This window comes from Bufo gargarizans, chromosome 1, assembly GCF_014858855.1.
Source record: "Bufo gargarizans isolate SCDJY-AF-19 chromosome 1, ASM1485885v1, whole genome shotgun sequence".
NCBI classification, from domain to species: Eukaryota; Metazoa; Chordata; class Amphibia; order Anura; family Bufonidae; genus Bufo; species Bufo gargarizans.
This window is the reverse complement of record NC_058080.1, coordinates 137,130,715-137,152,512: the sequence shown is the minus strand read 5'-3', so window position 1 is coordinate 137,152,512 and position 21,798 is coordinate 137,130,715. Positions and strand designations below refer to the sequence as shown.

The following is a 21,798-nucleotide window of genomic DNA, read 5'->3' as shown; positions in this document are numbered from 1 at the left end:
AGGTTAATAGCTCGTTTAGAGAACCTTTTCATGATATGCTAATTTTTAGAGATAGGAATTTGGGGTTTTCATGAGCTGTATGCCAAAATCATCAATATTAAAACAATAAAAGGCTTGAACTAATTCAGTTGGTGTGTAATGAATCTAAAATATATGAAAGTCTAATGTTTATCAGTACATTACAGAAAATAATGAACTTTATCACAATATGCTAATTTTTTTAGAAGGTCCTGTATATGAGTTGCATAATTATATGATGGAAAGACAAGATTATGTATTATTGGCAGCGGGGGATTATAATATGGTGATGGACCCAAGTATAGATAGATTATCCAAGGGTAAAGTCTCATATCATAATACTAATTTTGCCAGGTTAATACTGGAATTTGGATGGAGCGATATTTGGCATTTATATAATTCTGAAGAAAAAGTTTTGCTGTTATTCAAGGATGCATCAGTCCTGGTCTAGGATAGATGCGATTATTGGTAATAGGAGATTGCTGGAAATAGGAGGTCTGTGGTGTGGCCGGCACTAATGTCTGAATTCAGAAAGTCAACATGTGGCACTGCCCAAAACTTTCTCCCAGGACGTAAAAACCTCCAATGCCGGGTTTTCCTCACTACAGATGGTGCTCTGCCTCCAAATCACAATAACTTATGTCACAAAGGAGAAAACAAATGTGCCCGGCACTCGCCAAAAAAGCAGCTTCTTTATTCAGACATCAAACATTATTGTTGCAGACATGGGCGGACTTGGCATAGCGCAGGTAACAAGGATCGTGGGGACGGATGTTTCGTGCCTCAGCGCATTGCATAGCAGGGTGTGGGAAGGCAGGATCCAGGGGGCCCAAGTAAATTCTTGCCTAGGGTCCTATCAATATTAAAGATGGCCCTGTAAGCAAGTAATTAATTGGAAAAAAATATATATGGTAAAACTCCGAGTTTAGAACAGAAATTAAAAGATGCCCAAAAACTTTGCCCAGAAGACCCTCTCAATGGAAAATTTGAGAAACTGGGAAAAAATAAATGTAATGTATATATAATGGAAGTATATATGGAAAAAAACTCAAACATCTCTGTTTTTCAAGGGGTTAGGTCTTTTGCAGAGAGAGAAAAAGTGGGGAAGCTCTTGGCAAATATAATTATTAACAGAAAAAAAAAGTTTGACAGGTCCATTGAAAAATAATAGTGGACAAATAGTTACATTTCCAGAACAGATTAGTATTATATTTAGTAGATATTATGAATAATTGTATAAATCTAAAATTAGGTATAAAAAGGAAGAGTTATGTCAATATCTGGATGATATTCTCTTCAGGAAGCTTGCTGAAGTTCATAAGATTCAGTTGGAAGAGAGTATACAGTTGGATGAATTAGTGGAAGCCCTAAATTCAACTAAAAAAGCTCCGGGAGGGGATGGGCTCCCATTTGAGGTATATAAGGAATTCAGTTCAGTTCTTTTCCTGGAATTAATGGAGACCCTCATTGAGGCCAAGAGATCAAATAAATTACCGGAATCAAAGGAAGAAGCCACTGTAGTCTTGATTCCTAAACCTGAGAAGGATCCATTAAAACCAGAATCGTATAGACCAATTTCTCTGTTGAATACTAATATTAAGTTACTAGCTAAGGTATTGGCAGATAGGATAGGTTAACAAAAGTGATAGAAACAATAATAAAAGAGGATCAAACACGGTTTATTCCTGGGCGATTAATATATTCCAATATCAGAATATTTATGAATGTAGAAGGAAATAAAGATAGTAAAAAAAGCAGTATTGTCACTAGATGAAATCAAGGATTTTGATTGTATAGAGTGGGAATATTTGTGGGAGGTTCTTAAACGTTTCAGGTTTGGGGAGTCTTTTATAGGTTGGATTAAATTGATTTATTTACATCCTAGAACGAGGGTGGCTGTGAATGGGGTTATGTCCCTGCCTTTTGCCCTCTCTAGGGGCACTAGGCAGGGATGTCTCCTATCGCCACTGCTCTTTGCAACTGCAATAGAACCATTAGCAATAATTATTAGAGAGAATGAAAGTATTAAGGGGTTTCAATACGGTAATCTAAGGGAGAAAATAATGTTATATGCGTATTACATCTTATTGTTGTTGGCAAATACCGATAAGGAGATGGTGAAAGTGATGGAAATAACTGAGAGATTTTGATATTATTCCGGATTCAAAATAAATTGGGAAAAATCTCACTTGATGTTATTAGGGATGAGGTAGGTGAGAGGAGTTTTGAAATACACCTGGTGGATAGAGATAGTAGTTTTAAATATTTGGGAGTAAACATTGCAAGGAATTTGATGGAATATGTTAGGTTCAATGTGCATCCACTTCTAGATGAGTTGGGGAAAAAAATACATATTTGAAAAAGGTTACCATTATCTATGAAGGGACAAATCAATCTGATAGAGATGGTTTTTCTTCCTAAGATTCATTATGTATTGCAATGTTCTCCAGTTTGGTTACCTATTAAGGTTTTCACTATTATGAATATATTACTGAGGGATTTTATTTGGAAAGAGGGGAATCCAAGGATAAGGTTAGAGGGTGGAATGGCACTCCCAAATTGGTTTACATACTTTTAAGTTGCACAGTTTCGTTTTATGTGTGGGGGTAATATGTCACCTATTTTAAGTTGGCATTTTAAAAAATGGGTTGGAAGGATAATCAACTTAAGATGATGGAGGTATTGGAATCGGAATATTGGAGAGTAAAAATAATGATAATTTTATTTCTAATTTAATAGATCATGTTTGGAGAGAGATTTAAAAAATGATGGCTATCAAAGGATATTCAGATTTCACTCCTATATGGAATAATACTAATTTGCGATAAATACAGAAAATTAAACAGTATGTAAATTGGGAAAATAAGGATATTTGTTTGTTGTCTCAAGGGGGATTTATTTAAGGATTTTGAAACATTTAAAAAAGAGTTTGGGGTTCCTAATAAATAATTTTTCAGATATTGAGAGTTGAGAGCAGCAATTAACTCAGCATTGGTAGATTCTCAGAAATATAAAAATGCCCCTATGGAGAATATGAACCAACTTCTTGATAATAGAAATGGAAAATGATGTGTTTCAAGAAGATATAGGATATTATTAAAAATTAAAAAAGCAAGATTATCAAAGTGGCTATAAAGAAATGGAAAAAAAACATTAATGGGATATCGGAGGAACAGTGGGAGGAGGTATTGAAGAATAGATCTATGGTCTCAATGAGGGCCTCACATGTGGTCTCTCAATTTTTTTTATTCATAGGCTATATCAATCTCCTCTATTATTGAAAAAAATGGGTTCTGGGATAGCGGTTTTTATTAAAGAAACTATTGGAATACAAATAGAGGGAGATCTATTGGCATGTATATTAGGAGGTATGATGCATTTGCGGATCTGAAGAATGGACAAACAAATAAAGTAAAGTACTGTTTTAAGCAAGGCTCTTTATTTTAAAAAGATGGATTAAAAAAGCCCCCTCTCCCTCTGTGATTGGAAAAGAGCGGTTGATCATACTACTATACTAAGGATGGAAAAAATAACATATAACAATAGGGGACAAAATTATCTGTTCTTCAAACTTTGGAATCGCTGGCTGAATAATAATGCATAATATTATTTTTTTTCTCTCTCTCTCTCTTGGATATGGGGGGTTGGGTTTTAATATCTATTTTGTTTTGTATGAAATGTTATATTCTGTATGTTAATATTGAAAAATAAAATGCATGAAGTGTGTACGGATATGTAGGGGCAAATTTTTTAACCACTTCACTACTGAGCCACTTTTCACCTTAAATCCCAGGACGATTTTTCTAATCTGACATGTGTCACTTTATGTGGTAAAAACTTTAAAACACTTTTACTTATCCAGGCCATTCTGAGATTTTTTTATCGTCACATATTGTACTTCATGGTAAAGTTGAGTCAAAAATTTTAATTTTTATTTATAAAAAGATACCAAATTTACCAAAGATTTTGAAATATTTGCACATTTCCAAATTTAACTTTCTCTACTTTTATAATAGGTAGTAATAACTCAAAAAATAGTCATTACTTTACATTCCCCATATGTCTACTTGATGTGTGGATCATTTTGAAAATGACATTTTATTTTTTTGGGACGTTAGAAGGCTTAAAAGTTTAGAAGCAAATCTTAAAATGTTTAAGAACATTTCCAAACCCCAGTTTTTTCAGGACCAGTTTACCTATGAAGTCACTTTCTGGGGCTTACATATTAGAAAGCACCCATAAATTACCCCATTTTAGAAACTATAACCCTCAAGCTATTCAAAACTGGTTTTGAAAACTTTGTTCACCCTTTAGGTTCCCCACGAGCATTAAATGAAAATGGGAATAAAATTAGAATTTTTTTTGCAGATTTAAAATTTTAATCTATTTTTCTGCAACACATCAAGAGTTAACAGCCAAACAAAACCCAAAATATATTACCCTGAATCTTTGGTTTACAGAAACACCCCATGTGTGCTCAAAAACTGATGTAATGGGCGCACAGCATGCTTCAGAGTAGAAGGAGCACCATATGGCTTTTGGAGAGCGGATTTAGCTGCAATGGTAATTGGGAGCTATGTCACATATGAAGACACTCTGAGGTGGCCCTACAGTGGAAACCCCCCAAAAGTTACCCCATTCTGGAAACTACACCCCTCATGGAATACTTCAAGGTGTTTAGTGAGCACTTTGGACCATCAGGCGTTTCACAGAATTTTGTTCCCCATTTCCCCATCGAATACACCAACACCCCATATGTGCTAAAAAATGATGTATGGATGCATGACAGGGTTCAAAAGGGAAGTAGCACCATAGGGCTTTTGGAGGACAGATTTTGCAGGATTGGCTTTTGGGAGCTATGTCGCATATGAAGATTCCGAGGTACCCCTAGAGTGGAAACACCAAAAAAGTTACCCTATTCTGGAAACTACACCCCTCAAGGAATATTTCAAGATGTGTAGTGAGAACTTTGTCCTCAAAGTGGATTAATGGAATTGGCTGTGAAAATGAAAAATATATTTTTTTCCAGAAAATTGAATTTAGGCCCAAAGTTTTCACTTTCACAAGGGGGAACTGGAGAAAATGCACCCCCTAATTTATTGCCCATTTTCTCCTGATTACAGCAATACCCCATTTGCTCTTGTATAATGCTATATTGGTGTACCACAGGGGTCAGAAGGAAAGGAGCACCAAATGGCATCTGGAAGGCAGAATTCACTGGAATAATTGACAGGCGCCATCTTGCAATTGAACACACCCTGAGGTAGCCCTAGAGTGGAAACCCCCAAAAAGTGACCCCATTCCAGAAACTACACCCCTCAAGGAATATTTCAAGGTGTGTAGTGAGCACTTTGACCCATCAGACGTTTCACAGAATTAGGAAACGCTTGGCTGTGAAAATAAAAAAGAAATAAAAATATTTCCAGAAAAAATTGCTTTACACCCACATTTTTCACATTCTCAAATGGTAATAGGACAAAATTCACCTGAAATTTTGTTCCCCATTTCCCCCCTGAATACGCCAACACCCCATATGTGCTGAAAAAATGATGTATGGATGCATGGCAGGGTTGAAAAGGGAAGTAGCACCATAGGGCTTTTGGAGGACAGATTTTGCAGGAGTGGCTTTTGGGAGCTACAGATGTAGCAGGGTTAACACACAAACTCTTAACTCAAATTTCTTAACTCATTGCGTTATCTTGAAACAAAAGCCATTGAAAAGCAATTGAAGGTTTTTGCTTAACGCATTTAGTTTAGATAACACGTCTCCTAAAGCATATGTGTTAACTCTACTACATCCGTATGTCGCATATGAAGACACCCTGAGGTACCCCTAGAGTGGAAACCCCCAAAAAGTTACCCCATTCTGGAAACTACACCCCTCAAGGATTATTTCAAGATGTGTAGTGAGTACTTTGTCTTCACAAGGTATACATGGAATTGGCTGTAAAAATGAAAAATTTAATTTTTTTCCAGAAAAAGTTGCTTTTCACAAGGGGTAACAGGAGAAAATGCACCCCAAATTTTGTTACCCATTTCCCCCCGAAAACGCCAACTTGCCATATGTGCTCAAAAAATGATGTATGGGCGCCCTGCTGACCTGAATTGGCAGACATTTATTTTAGGTGCCATGTCGCATTCAATAAATTCCTGAGGTCCCCAGAAATAAAAATTAAAAAAAACAAGAAGTGACCCTATTTCGGAAAGAGCACCCCAGTACGAACATTTTAAGTGGTGGAAAGGGTACTTTTCAGCAAACAGGTGCTCACAGAAGGCAAAAAGACTTGTTAAAGGATTTCAAAGCATATACAAATGAAAATTAATAGCAGACCCAAAATTTTCACTTTCACAAGGGGTTAAAGGAGAAAATGCACCGCAGTACGTGTTCCCCATTTTCTCCCTATTTAGGAAACACCCCATATGTGCTTGTAACCTGCTGTATGGGCGCACAGCAGGGCTCTAGAGACAAACTGTAAAATATGGATTTTACAGGCCTGAATAAACAGACATGGATTTTAGGTGCCATGTCGCATTAAATAAATTTCCTGAGGTCCCCAGAAATAAAAAAAAAACAGAAGTGACCCCATTTTAGAAAGAGAACCCCTGTACAAGCATTTTAAGTGGTGGAAAGGGTACTTTTCAGCAAACAGGTGTCTCACAGAAGGCAGAAACACTTGTTAAAGGATTTCAAAGCACCTATTTGTGAAAATAAAAAATTACTAGCAGACTCAAAATGTTCACATTCACAAAGGGTTAAAGGAGAAAATGCACTCCAGTATGTGTTCCTCATTTTCTCTCCATTCAGGAAACACCCCATATGTGCTTGTAACCTGCTGTATGGGCGCCCAGCAGGGCTCTAGAGGCAAACTTCAAAATATGGATTTTACAGGCCTGAATAAACAAACATGGATTTTAGGTACCATGTCACATGTTAAAAAATTCCTGTGGTCCCTAAAAATTAAAAACCCCAAGGAGTGACCCCATTTTGGAAAGAGCACCCCTGTATGAACATTTTAATGGGTTGAAAGGGAACTTTTGACCAAACAGGTGTATTACAGAAATTAATATGTAGTGGTTGGTAAAAAGTGGATATGTAAGCTCTGTGGACAAAATCAGTTATACGGTGGTAAAATTACAGGGTACATCAAGGATGAAATTATTCCATGGATGAGTGATAGATTCTGAAACAATCCTTGATGCACAGGCCAGGTTTTTCAGGTCAAGCTTCGCAATGGTGAATGGTGTCTTTCCTTATCCCCCTTTTGAAACACACCCTGCATCTTTTTTTGGTCCTTCCCTTTCTTGCTGTTTGGGGGACTTCACCAGGAAAATGTTTCCCTAGTACAACTCGGGCACCATAACTTGAAAAAGTACTGGGGCCCTCGATTGCTTGGTTAGAAAAAATTATGGGCTTTATCACCACCTCTTGAAACTGTAGGAATGTTCTTGGATGGCCTCTAGATTTAAAAAGCACAAACGCATTGTACAGCACCATCTGTACGAGGTGCACGGCCAGCTTTTTGTACCACACTTTTGTTTTTCGTGTGGAATTGTAGGGCTTCAGAACTTGATCTGAAAAATCCATTTCCCCCCTGTGTTTATTGTAGTCCAGAATGCAGTCTGGCTTGTGGACAGTGGTTGTGGTACCTCGTACAGCGGCAGGGGAGCTGGTGTTTGTGTGAATGGTGGTCATTAGAAGGACATCCCTCTTGTCCTTGTACTTAAAGGGGTTGTCCAAAATATATTTATTGATGACCTATCCCCAGGATAGGTCATCAATATCAGATCGGCGGGGGTCCGACACCTGGCGCCCCCTCCGATCAGCTGTTTGAAGAGAAGGCGTGCACCGTGCCAGCGCTGCCTCCTCTTCACTGTTTACCTTCTAGCCGTTGCATCTGCAGTGGTGAGCAGGTGTAATTACACCCAAGCCGTCCCATTCATTTCAATAGGAAGGCTTGGGTGTAATTACACCTGCTCACCACTGCAGATGCAACGGCTAGAAGGTAAACAGTGAAGAGGAGGCAGCGCTGACACCGCGCACGCCTTCTCTTCAAACAGCTTATCGGACGGGGTGCCGGGTGTCGGACCCCAGCCGATCTGATATTGATGACTTATCCTGAGGATAGGTCATCAATAAATATAACTTGGACAACCCCTTTAACCGCCAACATGTTCTCATTGAGGAGAGCATGGCTTTCTCCTTTTCTTAGTGGTTTCCTTACCAGGGATCTAGGGAGACCGCTACTGTGCCGCATGCCATAGTACCTCTGGAAGCTAAAAACTGGAACAGTGGTAGACTCGTGGAGTAATTATCCATGTAGAGATGGTAACCCTTATCCAGCAGTGGGTGCAGTGAGTCCCACACTATCTTCCCACTAACTCCTATGACAGGGGGGGGGGGAATTCTGGGGGTTCAATCCGGGTGTCCCTTCCTTCGTAAACCTGGAACTTGTGAGTGTACCCAGAGCTACTCTCACAGATTTTATTTAAAAAAAAAAATTGTCCCATACCATGCCTGCTTGCTGGGCAGGTACTGGCGGAATCTTATCCTCCCTTTGAAGTAATAGGGATTCGTCTACGCAGACATTTTTTTCTGGGGTGTACACTTCTGAAAAATTTGCGTTGAAGTGGTCAAGGATGGGCATAATTTTGTACAGACGGTCAAATGCGGGGTCATTCTAGGGTGGGCACTGTGCATTATCGTCGTAATGCTAAAATTTCAGGATTGCTTGGAATCGATTACAGGCCATGGCACTACTGTAAATTGGAGTGTGGTATAAGACATCCACACTCCAATACTGAGTAATATTTGTTTTTTTAACAACTCCCATATGCAGCAAGAGCCCCCAAAAGGTCATCATCTCTGCTGCATTTACTGGGGTCCAACCTAGGGGTCTAGCATAGGGCGATGTGGGGTTCTGGGAAATAAATTGCTGGGCATATAAATTTGTTTGGGTTACCATCAAAATGATTAAATCTTTAGAGTATCTGAGGCAAGATATGCGTATGCCTCTTCAGCTGAGCAAACTCGTTGGGATGGACGGGCCATTTTAATTTTATTGGGTTGTAATGTGTGAAATGTGTAAAACTTTATTTAGTGTGGGGTGTGTATGAGTTGCTTTTACACGTGAAGGGGCTTGTAATAAATTGGAAAATAAAGAGAGAAAAAAGGAGAACAAAAATTTGCTAAAAAAATATTATTTTCTGCACAAAAAAACGTCTCTTCTGCACAAAAAAACGTCTCTTCTGCACAGATACGTTTGTATTATCTTTAACATAGCCAAGACGGATCCATCTTGAACACCATTGAAAATCAATAGAGGACGGATCCGTTTTCTATTGTGCCAGATTTTGTCAGAGAAAACGGATCCGTCCCCATTGACTTACATTGTGTGCTAGGATGGATCCGTTTGGCTCCGTTTCGTCAGAGGGACACCAAAACGCTGCAAGTAGCATTTTGGTGTCCGCCTCCAAAGCAGAATGGAGACGGAACGGAGACAAACTGATGCATTCTGAGCGGATCCTTTTCCATTCAGAATGCATTAGGGCAAAACTGATCCGTTTTTGACCGCTTGTGAGAGCCCTGAATGGATTTCACAAACGGAAAGCCAAAACGCCAGTGTGAAAGTAGGCTTACAACCTACCAAACACTGCAACTCTTTTTTCCCACCCAAACATTTTTTTAAATTAGCACACTACTTATCGGTGCATGGTGCACAGATGGTGCATGTGTGCTAAAACTGTAGTATAAAAATTCACTACAGTGCTTGGTGGTTTCAAAATCCACACACGCAGATGGTGAGTTTGTGCACAATCCTAAACTGACACTAACTGAAATTGATATATATAGATGTCAGCAGATGTTGATGACCCCACAGATGCAGGAATTTAGTCTGCCACTGACTCTGTTAGTCAACATCAATGTGCGTCTCTTACGGGATGTTATCCTGGAGCTACGGGTGTGGAGAGGGATTAGTATATTAGGGCGATACAAGTTATCTTTATTTCCCCTTTAATAAATGTAAACATAGATCCTGTGGATTGACTGTTAGAGAGTGCAGGACCTAAGTCATGTGATGGTTGCTGTGGCAACGTGTACAAACATACCCCATGTGACTCCAGCTTTTCGGTCATTTGATCCTCCGGTCAGCTGACTTGCTGATCAGGTGACACATGCGCTCATAGAATACTGCCTTCACTGGAAGGATTGTGGAAGCAGCGTCGCGCAGGCGCAGTTGTCTCCACACTATGCCAGATCTCCATGTGCCTCTCGGATCCGAATCAGGTTACAAATGCTCAAGTATTGTTTTTAATCATGTTTAATCACATTGTATCACTTGGGTTTTAATGAGTGGTTTAATTAATATGAAATATGACTTACAGTCTCTTATGTATAGGTATCTTTGAGGATATAGTTATCTATGTCATTGATATATTATATATGTGGTTCACTTGGGTTTTGAATCATGTACAATTGGATCTTGATATATATTTTTATGAATTTTAACACATTTTCACTTAATTATGTCTACTGACTGATTGATATTTAATACGCTATATATATATGCTGTGTGCACTCCCATTTTTGTATCACTGCTTGAAAAAGGTTCCAGTGTGCGAACCGAAACGTTGCTATTGGTGAATAAACTACACGTTTTACTAAAGGAAGTGCCGTGGATTTTCTAGGATTTATATATATATATATTCTGTATATATATAAAACTAACTACCTACCACTAACTGCAGATCTTTTTTCACAGAAACCCCCCCCCCCCACAAAAATGTGCAGATGTAAATGAGCACACTACTTATCAGTGCTCTGCAGCACGCACACAGATCGTGCGTGCGTGCGTGCAAAAACTGTATGCAGGTATGCACTGAACAGCGCTTGGAGGTCACAGCTCGCATGCAGAAAAAGTTGTGCAGAGCTGGAAAAGAAAAAGAAAAAAGAAAAAACAAAGCAAAAAATATATACTTTCTTCACAAAAAAGTCTCATCTGCACAAAAAAGGTCTCTTCTGCACAGATCTGTTTGCATTATCTTTAACATAGCCAAGACGGATCCGTCTTGAACACCATTGAAAATCAATAGAGGACGGATCCGTTTTCTATTGTGCCAGATTGTGTCAGAGAAAACAGATCCGTCCCCATTGACTTACATTGTGTGCCAGGACGGATTCTTTTGGCTCAGTGTCGTCAAGCGGACAGCAAAACGCTACAGGCAGCGCTTTGGTGTCCGCCTGCAGAGCAGAATGGAGTGTATCCTAAGAATTGTGTTCCCATTCCACTGATCTGATGAGTAAGTCTATGAGGAGCATGGTATCCTTCGAAGTAATAGTAGGAGCACATCTTGGAATAAGAGAGAAGCAGTGCACTATTCTGCAGTTGCAGCTCCCTATAGAGAATCCAACACTAGTCAGATGACTACTCAGCAGTATGTAAACTGAAAGCAAGTTACATTACATTTACTGTCTGTGCCACAAAACAGACAATTACTAGTCATCCAATAGCAGTCCTTAAGTAATGTGCCGCTCTTCACAATCACTCCTTGTAACTCAACGAATCGGTATAAATAACTCTCTTATGGTGCACATTAGATACACGATGATCAATGGCTTCATGATTTACTATGGCTCATAAAATAAAGAATTCTCACTTTGATATTCTAACAAATCCTGTGGCAGTTCTCAGTATAACTAAATTCATCTTATAAGAAAATGACTTTAGTGACCCACCCTAAAGGGGTTTTCTGGTTTGCCCCATCCTTTAAAATAAGCATTCATGAAGGTCGCTGTAATGTTGTAATGTATTTCCTTTCCCTTTATTGCTCCTATCCCCCGTTCTGGGCTGTGGTCACATGACCGTGTCCATGCAGCTCTTTCTTATTTCCTGTTATGTTATGTTCATACAGGGGCAGTGATAGGGGAGTGTCTATGTAACTAACTGGTGGGAGGAGCTATAAACTAGCTGGGCGTGGTTAGGGGCAGTAATGGGGGGGTTGTCTATGTAACTAGCTGGTGGGAGGAGCTATAGACTAGCTGGGTGTTATTAGGGGTGGTGATAGGGGAGTGTCTATGTAACTAGCTTGTTGGAGGAGCTATTGCAATGAGCAGGACCATGATACGGTTACACTGACGCCAAATTATGCAGTGGGTCAGGACATGGGTATAATAGTCTAAAGTTTTGTTTGACGCCAATTGCAGCGTGCACAGGGTACTGTCACAGGGCCCTCCAAGGTGTTATAACTCACGCCCCAGGTTAGGAATGCCAGATTGGTTTAATGTCTCTGTATGGTGGAAATAATGCTGTCAACTGTGTCTCCTACCTGGGTATGGCTGGACTCCTGGATCCTGGCTCACTTGCAATAAATTGAGTGTAGTACTAGTAGGAATAATAGAGGGATTTTGCAGTAGAAATTTAGATCCAGACCCTTGGTAAAGTTCAAACTTGCCTTTACTGATTGTAACTTTCATCTAAGCAATATGCAGCTTTTGTCTTAGGTCCCAGCAGGTATTGGCAATGTTCGGCAGGAATTTATCTTCTGCTCTATCAACCTGGAGCTTGCAGGAAAAGACGTCTGCTTAGTAGCTCTATACTGTGGCAGGAATTTGGCTTCTACACTCTCTATCTTCTGCTATATGGGGACTGAGTAGCTGAGGAGGAATATGGCTTCTCCTGTGTCTCTGGACTTTACTCACAGTTATCTTCTCAGGGTATGCTTTCTTTCTGGAACTGGAGGTTGTCTGCTTGCTTCATCCAGCTGAGGCTACCGGGCTCAGGCTGGGGATTTGATCAATGTCTCAGCCGAGACAAGATCCTGGCTTTCTTTCCTATATCTGGGACCTAACACGCACACCCTACCCCTAGCAGGAGGTTGGCTATGCTCACTCTAACTTTCTTCTCTCCCCATGCTGCAGAATGTGGGCACAGCCCACTCTGCTCACAGAGGGGGAGCTAAGCTGGAACAAACTATTCCAGCTTAGATGTACTAAACTGAACCTAAGTCCTTGCTAACACATTGCTGCCACCTGCTGGTAAACATGGAAATTGACAACAATTATTAGATTTAACAAGATTTATGCATATCTGTGAATGATGTAATTTAAAATTACATCAGATGACAAGGTTAAGGCTCTTAACAGTTTGTAGCGGGGTTGTAGAGTTTAGTAACACAACTCTGGGATGTTACATTCCCCCTTACTTCGAGTTAAGCCGCCCTTGGCTTATGCTTAGGAGGGGTGGAACCAGCTCTGGGGTACCCAAATAAATACAACGTGCGGCATGAAGTACACATAAGACATACATAGTCAAAACATATAACGGCTACCCTAGGTTCCTGCCCACATGAGTAGGTTGCCCTAAATAACAGTTTCCCTCTTGGTATAACCAGTGAACCAAAGGTCTGCACAAAGCAATCACTACTGACTAACTTTGAAGTGTTCTGGCCTCTAAACACCAAAGGAAGCATGGGGGTGTCTTTACTCTGTAGCCCCACCATTATGTAATGAAATGCCCGCAAATGGAAGGGTGGCTTTATCCTGTATTCCCTTCACTACACCAAAGTCAAAATATAAGGCTTAAAGCACGATCACTATGGTGACTATGGGTAGCTAAAATGGCTCTAAGGTTTGAGGCGCCATACCTTAGGCAAAGGCACAGAAGGGGAGGTATTAGCTTCTCCAGGCACTTCTGGCAGTCGCAGGAGGAGGGTATAGTAATCCCATGAAACTCCTGGAAGACACCTCAGGATGGGAGCAATCCTAAACAAATAACAAACAGGAAGGAGGGGTAAAAACTCCTCTAACCGTTCCCGAAGCAGCGGGGTTACCCGTGTAGTTACTGGACCTGCCAGGACTTACCACTTGGTCCTACCCTGGGTACCTATGGGTATATAACACCGGGTGTATGCCATTAGTATTAAGCATTCAAAAAGGCAGTCCGTATTAAGGGGGGGGGGAGAACAAGAGCTGTAAAGCAAGGCACACAGAAGTAAGGTGCTACATATCTGTATCTATTGTGTCATAGAAAACGGATCCATCCCCATTGACTTACATTGTGTGTCAGAACGGATCCGTTTGGCTCAGTTTCGTCAGATGGACACCAAAACGCTGCAAGCAGTGTCCGCCTCCAAAGCGGAATGGAGACAGATCGGAGGCAAACTGATGCATTCAGAATGCATTAGGGCAAAACTGATCCGTTTTGGACCGCTTGCGAGAGCCCTGAATGGATCTCACAAACGGAAGGCCAAAACGCCAGTGTGAAAGTAGCCTTAGAAAGATATAAGGGTTGTATTTCTAGTTATTGAGGTGTTATGTATGTATTATTACTATTATTATGTTTTTTTGTATTTTTTTAAGGCTGTGTTCACATCAGATTTTCATCCCATATTTAAGATAAACTCATGCCACAAACATTAAACAGATGCCTCAGACGGATGCCATACAGTAGCAATAAAACTAACCAATAAATGTATATGTTTGCCGTGTCATTCTTCAAAGTCACAGCTCACCTGGATCTAGTTAGAATCAGCAGCTCGGCCATCATGCCAGAACATAAATGACCATGTGTTTTAGTATATTATTTTCCAACAGTATGCAAGCCTAACAATCAGAAAGCAGCTTTAGTTCATTAGGATATATTCACATTGACACTAACTGGATGGGTCTGTCCACCTGCCGTTTGGAGACACTTGATGCCATGACATCTAATAACCCATTACAGTTTTGCCTTGTACCGTAGTTAATTTCAGCGTGATAACATATGGGCTGAATATTTTTTTTTGTGTTAATGTAAGAATTGGCTTTGTATTACAGATGCCTGTGTAAACATCACCCACAGCCAATGCCAACTGCTGCCATACAACCACACTTTGCCGAAGTCTGTGTATTCCTTTGTCAAGAGCATAGATATGGAGATGTTCCTAAAGTTCTTCAGCTATCTCAGCCGCCTCAGCTGCTATCAACCTATCATGTTGTTCGGCTGTAGTTTGGCTCTTCCTGAATGCGTCAGTAATGGTGATGACAGGTATTTGAAAAGTGAAATCCTCAATTATTATGATGATCACTCGTAGTGAAGGACACAAAATCTAATGTAAACAAAAGTATTTGTGTACTAAGCAGATATACCTGGCAAAACATTGGTCATGGTGCATGAGAGAAGTATTGGAATTAATCACCAGTAACAGTAAACTGATTATTAACAAAGAAAACCTGTGGTCATAATAAAAAATGTGATATTCAAATACAGCGAAACCTCTTTGAGACAATCACCCAAGATTGCAATAAAAAAGTTGTCTTCCATAGGGTGGGTTGCCAATCTACATAACATATGGTACAGCTGAAAAAGTCCCAGGAAATCTGGTCCTCTCAAAGAGGTGGCCTTCGGAGAGGTTTCACTGTATGTCCAACCAAACTGATACATTGCCTTTGATCATTGCTTGTGTACAAGGCCATGCAACATCACATCTTTTATGTGGCCAACTGGATGTCAGCATCAGATGCTGAGAATAAAGGAAATGAGCAGATGCACAATGTAAGCTTTGAGCGACCATTTCTGCAATTCTTCACCCTGACAATTGTCCAGCATACAAGCTCCTTTACATGGGGATCAGTTGACTTGCTATATCATCAATTGTAGCTCATTATCTGGCCATGTAAAAAGACCCTTATGCTTTACCATTTTTATTGTATAGAAATTTTCAGTGATGGCCAGTTCTCCATGTTCGTCTGCGAACACATGCGAGCTGCCATCTTAAATCACAAGTCCGGCGATGCACAGGTAAGCCCTTTCCTCTGCCTGTGCTGTGAGGCGGTCTGAAACAAATGCGGTCACCGGGAGTAGGCAGTTCCGAGAACAGCCGCCGGGGGCCTGCATCGGGCTGTTCTAGGAACTGCCTGCTCCCGGTGACCGCATTTGTTACAGACCGGCTCACGCCGCAGGCACAGGTAAAGACTTACCTGTGCCTCGCCGGACTTGTGATTTAACATGGCAGCTTGCATGTGTTCGCTGGCAAACATGGCGAACTGGCCATCACTGGAAATTTTATCAATAACTTTTTAGGTTCTTCATTGAAGAACCTACATAATACCTACAACAAATGTTTATGGGCTCTGCATATATAATTCCACTAATGCCACTAAGACTAGTTTCACACTAGCGGCAAGGAACTCCGGCCGGCTGTTTCGGCGGGTGAACAGCTTGTCGGATCTGTGCTGCCGCTAGTGCACGCGTGCCCCCGGACTCCCGCTTTGGCCCCATTGACTATAATGGGGGCTGGGCTGGAGCTCTGTCGGCAAAACGTCAAACATGTCGAGAGGCGTCCGGAATCAAAGTACGGCATGTTTGCCGTGCTGACGCCGGAACACATCCCATGCTTCCAAGTGGTACCCTGTAACCGAACCCGACTTCGGGAAATGTTTTTTTTACAGTAAAAATTAATCTATGAAGTTATTACACGAAGACACGCAAGACTTTGTGAAGTAATAACATTGGTACATCTGAGCCAATACATTCTAATACTGTACAGAGCGCTTGCTCCGTATAGTATTGGACCAAAGTTTCATGCAAATCGACTTCGGATGTTTCATCTGACGTCGATTCGCTCATCCCTATTTATGACCTATACTGAAGATAGGTCATCAATGGTAAAAAGTGGACAACCCCTTTAAGGAGACGTCAGATAAAGAAGACAGATGATCATGACACTCAAGTATTGAAGCAGATGGATGAAGATAAGAAAGATGAACAAACAGACAACAGCTGACCCTAACTAACTGTACTCCGAGTCTTCCCCTATATTTGTTTCTGAACACTGCCCCTAACACCACACCACACTGGGCCTCCGTGTCAGTAAATATCTTTTTATTGATACCCTAATCTGCAATATTGACCCTAACACAGCAATTAGAACGCACTAACACCCAGAGACAAGAAAACCAAGTAATATACAATAAAGATTGAACTTACCAATGCGAAGCAGTGTTGCTCAATACATACTAGACAGTTCCAGATATAATGGAGCACTTGAAGACCTTACAAGCTTCAGAAGTAAAGTCCAGGTAAAGAAAAATATGAATTTGATAATTTGATGTACATATATCAATAGGTTGTGTATTAAAACTCATCCTATTGCTACTGTACATCAACTCATCAAATTCATATTCATGTAGTACCAGTAAAAGTAAGTAAGAATTTTATCTTGAAAGTGCTAGATTTCACTTTATATTGGACAAGAAAACCAAACTGAGCTGTACTGGAAAGAAAGCAAGACAGATTCAAGCAGAAAGGACTCAAAGAACATGAAAACTAAAAGAGTCAGAAACATAAGAATGATCACAAAAACAAAGCTACTGTATACAAACAAGGTGCAGCTAGTTACAGGACTACAGTTAGGTCCATATATATTTGGACAGAGACAACATTTGTCTAATCTTTGTTCTGTACTTTACCACAATGGATTTTGAACAAAACAATTCAGATGCAGTTTAAGTTCAGACTTTCAGCTTTAATTCAGTGGGTTGAACAAAATGATTGCATAAAAATGTGAAGAACTAAAGCATTTTTTAAACTCAATCCCTTCATTTCAAGGGCTCAAAAGTAATTGGACAAATTAAATACATTTAAATAAAATGTTAATTTCTAATACTTTGTTGAAAACCCTTTGTTGGCAATGACTGCTTGAAGTCTTGAACTCATGGACATCACGCTGTGTTTCCTCCTTTTTAATGCTCTGCCAGGCCTTTACTCCAGCGGTTTTCAGTTGCTTTTTGTTTGTGGGCCTTTCTTTCTGAAGTTTAGTCTTTAACAAGTGAAATGCATGCTTTGTTGGGTTCAGATCAGGTGACTGACTTGGTCATTCAAGACCATTCCACTTCTTTGCTGTAATAAACTCCTAGGTTGCTTTGGCTTTATGTTTTGGGTCATTGTCCATCTGTATTATGAAACACTGACAAGTTTGGCTGCAATTGGTTGGATTTGAGCACACAGTATGTCTATGAAAACCCCAGAATTCATCCAGCTGCTTCTGTCCTGTGTCACATCATCAATAAACACTAGGGTGCCCAAGCCATCACACTGCCTCCACCATGTTTTACAGATGATGTGGTATGCTTTGGATTATGAGCTGTACCATACTTTTTTCTTTCCATCATTCTGGTAGAGGTTGATCTTGGCTTCATCTGTCCAAAGAATGTTCTTCCAGAAGTGTGCTGGTTTAAAAAAATAAATAATATAATATATATATATATATATATATATATACAGTACAGACCAAAAGTTTGGACACACCTTCTCATTCAAAGATTTTTCTTTATTTTCATGACTATAAAATTGTAGATTCACACTGAAGGCATCAAAACTATGAATTAACACATGTGGAATTATATACATAACAAAAAAGTGTGAAACAACTGAGAATATGTCATATTCTAGGTTTTTCTAAGTAGCCACCGTTTGCTTTGATTACTGCTTTGCACACTCTTGGCATTCTCTTGATGAGCTTCAAGAGGTAGTCACCTGAAATGGTCTTCCAACAGTCTTGAAGGAGTTCCCAGAGATGCTTAGCACTTGTTGGCCCTTTTGCCTTCACTCTGCAGTCCAGCTCACCCCAAACCATCTCAATTGGGTTCAGGTTCGGTGACTGTGGAGGCCAGGTCATCTGGCGCAGCACCCCATCACTCTCCTTCATGGTCAAATAGCCCTTAAACAGCCTGGAGGTGTGTTTGGGGTCATTGTCCTGTTGAAAAATAAATGATGGTACAACTAAACGCAAACCGGATGGAATAGCATGCCGCTGCAAGATGCTGTGTTAGCCATGCTGGTTCAGTATGCCTTCAATTTTGAATAAATCTCCAACAGTGTCACCAGCAAAGCACCCCCACACCATCAAACCTCCTCCTCCATGCTTCACAGTGGGAACCAGGCATGTAGAGTCCATCCGTTCACCTTTTCTGCGTCGCGCAAAGACACGGTGGTTGGAACCAAAGATCTCAAATTTGGACTCATCAGACCAAAGCACAGATTTCCACTGGTCTAATGTCCATTCCTTGTGTTCTTTAGCCCAAACAAGTCTCTTCTGCTTATTGCCTGTCCTTAGCAGTGGTTTCCTAGCAGATATTCTACCCTGAAGGCCTGATTCACACAGTCTCCTCCTAACAGTTGTTCTAGAGATGTGTCTGCTGCTAGAACTCTATGTGGCATTGACCTGGTCTCTAATCTGAGCTGCTGTTAACCTGCGATTTCTGAGGCTGGTGACTCGGATGAACTTATCCTCCGCAGCAGAGGTGGCTCTTGGTCTTCCTTTCCTGGGGCGGTCTGCATGTGAGTCAGTTTCTTTGTAGCGCTTAATGGTTTTTGTGACTGCACTTGGGGACACTTTCAAAGTTTTCCCAATTTTTCGGACTGACTGACCTTTCTTTCTTAAAGTAATGATGGCCACTCGTTTTTCTTCACTTAGCTGCTTTTTCTTGCCATAATACAAATTCTAACAGTCTATTCAGTAGGACTATCAGCTGTGTATCCACCTGACTTCTCCACAACGCAACTGATGGTCCCAACCCCATTTATAATGCAAGAAATCCCACCTATTAAACCGGACAGGGCACACCTGTGAAGTGAAAACCATTTCAGGTGACTACCTCTTGAAGCTCATCAAGAGAATGCCAAGAGTGTGCAAAGCAGTAATCAAAGCAAAAGGTGGCTACTTTGAAGAACCTAGAATATGACATATTTTCAGTTGTTTCACACTTTTTTGTTATGTATATAATTCCACATGTGTTAATTCATAGTTTTGATGCCTTCAGTGTGAATCTACAATTTTCATAGTCATGAAAATAAAGAAAACTCTTTGAATGAGAAGGTGTGTCCAAACCTTTGGTCTGTACTGTATATATATTTTTTAGCAAAGTCCAATCTTAGCCTTCTTATTCTTGAGGCTTATGAGTGGCTTGCACTCTTGCAGTGAACCCTCTGTATTTACTTTAATGCAGTCTTCTCGTTATGGTAGATTTGGATATTGATACCTCTATATCCTGGAGAGTGTTGTTTACTTGGTTGGCTGTTGTGAAGAGGTTTCTCTTCACCATGGTAATTATTCTGCGATCATCCGTGGGCGTCCAGGTCTTTTTGCATTGTTGAGGTCACCAGTGGTTTCTTTCTCAGGATGTACCAAACTGTAGATTTTGCTACTGCTAATAGTGTAGCAATTTCTCAGATGTTTTTTTTCTGTTTACGCAGATAAAGGATGGCTTGTTTCACCAGCATGGAGAGCTCCTTTGACCGCTGTAGCAGGGTGCTAGTGTGACATAGGCTTTCTCCGCTGGTATTCCAAGGGTTACTTTGGGATCAAATAGATAGCACAGGAAGAACAGCATCAGTAGTAAATAAAAACCATCCACGAATATCCCATCACTCTTCCCAATAACTGGATGACACAGTATCAGGAGCAGAACACTGTTTAATGCCACATACCCTGCTTTTATCAACTCTCCCATGCAAGGGAGACACCCACAGAAAATTATACTTTTTTTCAATCACAAACTGGTTATAGCCCACACATCCCCTCCTCTCAGCCTGAGAAATAATCCAATCAACAGTACAGTTGAAACATACATTGTAGCCATTGTGTTTCTACCGAACAAGCAGACGAATGCTCAGCAGGTCACTGATTACTTTTTGTCTTACAAGTAACGAACCATAGGGAATTGAACATAATATTGCAATTACAATCAACAGTACAGTTGACATATCCATTGTAGCCATTGTGTTTCTACCGAACAACCAGATGAATGCTCAGCATGTCACTGATTACTTTTTGTCTTACAAGTAACGAACCATAGGTAATTGAACATAATATTGCAACAATAACCGTTATGGACAGCAAAAATTAAGGATGGTGGATAGTAGCCAAACGCAATCCGCTATAACCGCATGTTTACTTCTCAGCAAAATCTTCAAAATGCAAGCACCACACCTCAAATTAACTCCAGGCCTTTTATGTGTTCAATTGAGAATAAAATAATGAAGGAATTGCCCACACCTGCCTATGAAGCATCCTTTTGAGTCAATTGTCCAATTACTTTTGGTCCCTTTAAAAACAGGGTGCCACATGTAAAGGAGCTCAAACTCCTAAATCCTTCATCCAATTTTAATGTGGATACCCTCAAATAAAAACATAAAGTCTGGACTATATGTCCATGTCCATTATATAACTATAACTTGAATATGTTTTATGTTTTACAAAAAACTAAATTTGTGTCAGTGTCCAAATATATATGGGCCTAACTGTAGATACTAGCTAAAAGTATTTGCTGGATACAAGCACACATAACTTAGGCTATTACCAGCAAGTTTACACCAAAGACCAAAACTATTTAAAGGAAAGCTATCCAGTCAGGAACTGTTTCCCGTAATGGATCAGCTGTGGAACAGTAACAACTGTCTCAAACAGACTGATAGACAGGAGAAGATTATACAACAGGAGTAAGCCTGTTGTTTGTGACATTGTCTACCTTAAAATTATATATCATATATTTGTATTAGTGCCTAAAAGGGGTTTTCCGAGATTTTTTAACTGATGACCTATCCTCCAGATAGTCCAAGCAACAAAAGAGCCCACTGTATTATTTTAACATCTTTATTTCATTATTCAAAAGGTGTAATTGACACATACCAAAATCCATACCAAATGACGGAGGCAGGCAACAAGGCACAAGACTGTGCTACCACAACATTTCGGGGGCATTCCCATTCTTCAGGACTGTGTGGGAAGTATACACGAGAACTT

General features: G+C 40.2%; 1 protein-coding gene across 1 annotated transcript in view; it reads left to right on the top strand.

Annotated features, from left to right (window-relative positions):
- Window positions 1–21,798, top strand: part of CORIN (corin, serine peptidase) — a 521,382-nt gene that overhangs the window by 187,255 nt on the left and 312,329 nt on the right. Inside the window, exon 4 of the mRNA XM_044298842.1 lies at window positions 14,831–15,041. Within this exon, the coding sequence (XP_044154777.1) occupies window positions 14,831–15,041 (211 nt within the window). The remainder of the gene's footprint in view (window positions 1–14,830; window positions 15,042–21,798) is intronic.